At 41.8% G+C, this 6,000-nt stretch overlaps 1 protein-coding gene across 5 annotated transcripts in view; it reads left to right on the forward strand.

Annotated features, from left to right (window-relative positions):
* Nucleotides 1-4,461, forward strand: part of POLQ (DNA polymerase theta) — a 55,436-nt gene extending 50,975 nt beyond the window's left edge. For all 5 annotated transcript variants that reach the window (XM_068957874.1, XM_068957882.1, XM_068957853.1 and 2 more), the window contains one exon: nucleotides 3,574-4,461. In XM_068957874.1, the coding sequence (XP_068813975.1) occupies nucleotides 3,574-3,687 (114 nt within the window). In that variant the 3' untranslated portion in view covers nucleotides 3,688-4,461. The remainder of the gene's footprint in view (nucleotides 1-3,573) is intronic.
* The last annotated feature ends 1,539 nt before the right edge of the window (nucleotides 4,462-6,000 follow it).

Here is a 6,000-nt window from a genome sequence, read left to right on the forward strand (position 1 = left end):
GAGGACTCTGTGTTTTTAGTACTTGTTTTCTCATTCCCTGCCTACCAGTCTTTCTCTGGCAAGATCTCGTACGGTTAGCAGCATGGTAGATACAAGAAAGATGTTGTGTGAACTTAACGGCACCTTTCAAGGGGAATATATATCCCTGTGCGTGCTCTTCCACTGTATAGATGCTCCTGCACCTGGGCGTACCGTTTTCCCTGTGATGGCTTCCAGTAGTAAGCATTATCATACGTTAGCAGCTAAGTGTCTGCCCAAGTCCTGAGCCCAAATCCAGGGACAGGGCTCCCAAAACGTGCTTCCATACCTTGGCAGTGTCTTTCCTCTGCTTCTGTTCTCCGGGTACATGTCTGAAACAACACCAGGACATTTCCTGATGGCAAACAGTAACTGCTACACTTGGAGACCTTTTAGTGATAGTGACTGGACTGAGTGTATTTTTGGTAATTTCCTTAAAAACAAAGGATTTAATAGCTTTCTCTTGAATCCCGCCTCTACCATTTGTTCATTTTGCCAACACTGTTAAGATGTGTGCTGTTTCAGAAGATGAAAAGCCTCCTAATTTTCACTCTGTAGAAGACTGAAATCCCCTTAGAGTATAGGCTTTTGCTTCTTTAGACACTGGATCCAGGATGTCATAGTGTCTCCAGAAGAACTGGGGCCAAATGAATTTCCTTAATATTTATTGTTATTGTTATTATTTACATAATTCAGAACCGTCTCAGCTTCGAGGGGAATTATTACCAGCTTCTCTAACTTCCTTCAGAAATATTCCTGTCTGTAGATTTTTCTGGGCAGTCATTAAAACAGCATATGCATGCAAGACACATTTTCTAGACTCAGGCTTTCCATTTCTGTTGCAGATTTAGCTTGATTATTGCTTGAGGATTTCTTTCTAGCTGAGACAGCAATTCGCTTCTAATCCTTTTGATTAATTGTTTTTAGGGCCAGAAAAGGTCTTTGTGAAAACGTTGCCTCCCCTCCCTTCTAATGCAGCCTCAGAATTGTCTTATAGTAGGAAGATACAGTTTGGAAAGGATTTCTTGAGGTGTCTCTTGCTACAATACCTTTTAGTGAAAAAGAAGTGGGCACTTCTTGGTTTCTGTATTGGAGAGATTATTTTTTCCATCTTAGCGGCACCAAAGTTTTATTATGCAGTAAATCATGTATTTCTTGGCTGCAGCAGCAATTCTTAGTCTGACAAGTTAGTTTGGTCGCATGCTTGATGCTGGCTCCAGCTTCTTTGCAGCTGCTAAAAAAGAAAACTAAAAATCTCTCAGTATATCTAGGAATTTATGTTCCGGGCAACAGAGTATCGGGGCTCTTTACAAATGACTTATAAGAAAACAATTCCAGTGAGCTTTGCCTCTTTTAGAAGACCAAATTGGGATAATATGTCTTTTCTTCTGCCAGAGGTGTGAAAAGCTTTGGATATCAGGGCTTTCAAAGCCTGTGCAGAGCTTCAGAATGAAAGTAGGGATCAAAATAGGTGAATCATTTGTAAAGTAAAGTATTAAGTAGGGCTTTAAATTTAACATACCATCTTCCATTTTACTTTAGCTGCGTATTTTTTTTTTTTTTGCAAGGAGATCTCCCTGTTTTGAAGTCTTCTAGATGATCCTAGCATGGTTAGTATCTATGCTGGTGAAATCTACTGTTCTTAGCTGCCTTTTAGGTTGCTGCCTTACAGCAAAGTTGTGTCTCACATTGCCAAAGGTGGCTTGACTGAGGTTCTTGAGCTGACCCTGGCGATGAGGAGTCAGGTAGGAACATAGAGCTGTGGACTAGTTTAGCAATCAAAGGCTAGATGCTCTTTAACTGCTTATGTGTTCTCAGCATAATTGCATTTATGCTTTTAGGCTGTCCAGTATTCCTCTATGTGTGTTTTGGATGGGCACTGAGAACTTTGGAAATGGTGCTGTTTGCTCAGTGTACAGGAAATTGAGAGCCCAAACCCCAGGTCACAGCTTTGGTGTGCAGCAATCCCATCAGCTTCCCCAGGAACTTCATGCAGGGTTTTGTCTCCCCTGCAGCCTTTTTCAGTAGACTAAACCTCCCTTTTTCTGGGTGCAGCAGCCCTAATATGATGTTCCTCACTGGCTGTGTGTGCTGGACCTCTGACTACTCTCGGAGAATCTTCTCTGAACGGTTCGCGTTTCTTTTAAGATATTGGGACCAAAACTTCCAGTCAAGGCTATAGCAGTGTTGAATAGAGTGGAAGATTGATTTGAACGTTGCACAAGTAGCATTTTATTTTTCTACGTTCCAGAATCATGTTTGTTTTCTTTTCACAACAGTATGCCTTGCTTTAACTCTGTTCAATTTTTAATCTCTGATAATGCCATTTTGTTCCTGCCTAGCCAGTTATTCTTCATCATATGTTCAAGCAGCTCATTTCTATCCTGGCTTTCTGTCCTGCTTTCTATCCTACTTTGTACTTGTCTGTACTGAATTACATCCTGTTTGAAAGCATTTTTCTAGGTTATCAAAATCATTTTGAATATTTTGAAAAGCACATCTCCTTGTTCTTAGCACTGTTGTAAACTCTTCTTCTGCTCTGATCTCCTCAACCCCCCCTCCTCCATTTCCCTAGTTAAAATTGTGGAGGAATTTCTACTGTAGGTACCTCTGAAGGAATTATGGGAAGGCACTGGGGAGTTAAAAAGCTTGAGTGATTCCTATTTTGACCCTCTAGCTGAGATGAAGGGTCCCAGTCATTTCAAAGGTTTCCTTTTTCACTCTGCTGTGGATGTCCACACGAGGTGAGTGTGGACAGAAAGATTCATACAAGCATTCATACAAGCATTCATACAAGCAAACCAGGACAGGCTGGACTATGTGGGTCTTGGGGTAGGAAAGGGGGTCCTTTTATCCAAGACAGGTGTTGACTGTCAGGAAGAAATCTAGTCTCTCTCTCTGATCCAGAGAGTCACAGGCAAAAATATCTTATGGGCTCCTGACTGTGTACTTAAATGAATGTTTTTTAAAAGTATCTTTTGAGGGCAGCAATTACTGGGGTTGTCTCAACAAAATTGTGAGAGTAAACCAGGGTGGTATCTAACACCTGCATTAAATATGACCTGCTTTCCCAGGAGTTTATAGTTTGTGTTTCAGAGTGCCTCTCACTGATACAGGTTTTTTGCCTCTGGTTTCTTTGTTTTGTGAATTTTTTTTTTATCTTGCTTTGAGGACTTTGATGTTTTCAGAACAGACTCCATAAAATACTTAGAATTACACAGCTGTGTGAACGGGAGGGACTCTGCAGGACTCTCAGGTGCTTAGTGGAAATTTACACTTGCCTTTTTGCTGAGTAGTCTTCAACAATAAGGCACCCGTCACAGCTCTGTAACGCGTAAAATGTTACTTGCTCCAAATAGTTTCTCCATTCATAAATCCTAATCAGGATTACAGCGTTTGATCACATTCCCGTCTGTGGTAAATCAGTGCAAACACAAATGCAGCAAAGAGCTCCAGGTGTCTGACCAGCCCAGATATTGACAGAAAAACAGAGACTATGTGTATTGATCCTTGAACAGAGCACTGCAGTACCTAATATTGTGTGTTTCCTTGTAGGTAGCTCAGATTGTCAAGCATGAGATGGAAAATGCCGTCAAAATCTCGGTAAAGCTGAATGTTAAAGTGAAAATTGGACCTAGCTGGGGGGACCTGCAGGACCTGGAGCTTTAGACGTGAAATGCAGCTTTCTTGCCTGTGATGAAGCTGAGCGCACCATGGACTGGACAGAGCAAGTGCCAGAGTACTCACAGACTCACAGGCAGTGATGGACCTGTGCGCGGTGCCATCCTCTTGCGTCCTCTTTTTGCACATATCATTACAAACTGCCTTCTGAAGTGTGTCAAGGAAGCTGGTATGAATTCACCAAGCCAAACCGCTCAAAGGTCAAACTGTGCAGTGAAGCACGTTTTTAGAACTCTGAAGTTATTAATTGCTGAAGCGTAATATTTAAATTATTTTATGTTAAAATATGCTTGTTCTTGTAATTTAAAAAAAAAAAAAAAAAAAGCTCCAAAGCCTAATGGATTTTCTACACCTGAAATGAACTAGAATACTTTACTAAAACAAAGTGCAAAGATTGTTTGGAAGTGGATGGGTATAACTGTGCATAGGACAAGAATAAACTGTCATTGTGTTTGCATGTAATGTTGAATTTACAGGCCTCTGCGAGGATCATTCTGTAATGAATTCTGCAGGTGATATCAAAGTGTGGAAATGGCTTTACAGCTGGCTGTATTTCTTGGTGACTAGCTGTGCAATGTTCGCAGTAAGTGGAACTGTGCTTGGTTGGCCTTGAAAGTGCTTTGCTGACTGACTGGTGTAATTCTTCCTTCTGTTGCTGCCTGGCAAACTGGCCGTGAGAGGGATAGTGTTTGGACTCCTTATAGTTGACACAAAACCATCAGCAGAAACATTCATTTTAAAGAATAAAATCCTGAACTCCAATTGATCTCTTAAGAACTTAATTCCAAATCATACGCTCCTAAGAAAAGCATCTGGGTCAGACCAGCACAAGTGACAGCTTGCAGGTGTGTTTGAGATTTGTTGTATTAATGATATTTCACTGAACAGTGGGTGACATGTGACTCTCTTTCTCCCTTCCTTCCCTTCAGAGACCAGTCTCATAGGGAAGCCTCGTACAATGCCTGTTAGTAGCGTTGCTAAAAATTGCTCAGATTTGACCTTGTGCTTTGCCTCAGTGTCTTTCTGTCCCAGTGAGCAGGTACAAAGTTTTTCTAGTAATCTGGGCTCATCATACCGAGGCAGTCCTGAGACTCACTAAGGTCAGCAGGCAAGATCAGGTGCTTCAGAGGAAGAGGCAAAGAAGCAGCTCACAGGGAATTAATCTGTGTATATTTGGTGTTACCTCCCCACCGATACCTTCAGGTTTGGCTAAGCCTCACTGCACGTGATTTAATTTCCTTTCCAGATTGTTGCATTAATTGTACGACTTCAGCTGTTTTTGTTAACTCCACACAGTACCTGACCCTAAATTTTATTCTTTTTATTACATGGCCCTTTTATGTTATGAGGAAGGGAGGTAAGGTGCTGCCCATCTGTCTTCTTCACGTCGTCTTTATGTCTCTTGCCCAAAGTAAACAGTCTTTCCGTTCTTGCCTCCTGTGAGAAATTTTCAGGTCCCTAATTATTCTCTCCTCTCATTTCTGAACTTCTGTTGAATCCTTTCTAAGAAGTGTCTTTTTGACGTTTCCTTTATAACAGGAGCTGAGATGATGCATGCTTGGCTTTGAACAGCCTGATAGCATGCTTGAACTTGTTAACTTCAGATGTGGTGCTTTCAGGGCAGCCATTATCCTGAGATCAGAAGTGCCTGGCGCTGAGGCTGCAAGAACATTGTTAGTTTTAAAAGGTGTTAATGGGGCTTGCAGCAAAAGGCCATATCCTGGACTTTGATCTACCACCTGCCTGTTGTGCAGCAAAATGGACACATGGTATCAAGTCAGAGCACTAGGTAATGATGCCTTGACTGCCCTTCTCAGCATTGCCTTGACCTTCTTTCCTCTCTTGTACTTCTGTTTCATTCTTCACTTTGCACTGTGATTTTTCTTTCTCTCCCTCCCTCCCTCCCCCCCCCTCTCTCTCGTGTGCGTATTTTTCATTTCTGCCCTCTACACCACTGTGTTTTTTTACCACCTTTGTCGCCCTGATAGATGAGATCTTTGCCCACATCATTCAGGTGATAAACAGTTGTTTCTTTTCTTTTCCAAGCTTATTAAAGCTTTTGTTGTTAACAGATCTGAGCCTTGGCACCCTGGTGTCTGAACATTTGTGTGCTCTGCCTGTAGAGATGCTGCGTTGGATTCATTATCAGTTCACATGGCCTAATGATTTCCTGTTCCTTGATGTCATGCAGTGATACACCTGTGCTGTATTTCAGGCCTCACTAGAGTTACTGTAATTTGAGTTGCTTGTTTCTTGGCACATTTCAATATTTTCCTCCTGCATTCTCCTGCGAATTCCTGT

Source organism: Struthio camelus, chromosome 1 (genome assembly GCF_040807025.1).
Source record: "Struthio camelus isolate bStrCam1 chromosome 1, bStrCam1.hap1, whole genome shotgun sequence".
Lineage (NCBI taxonomy): Eukaryota > Metazoa > Chordata > Aves > Struthioniformes > Struthionidae > Struthio > Struthio camelus.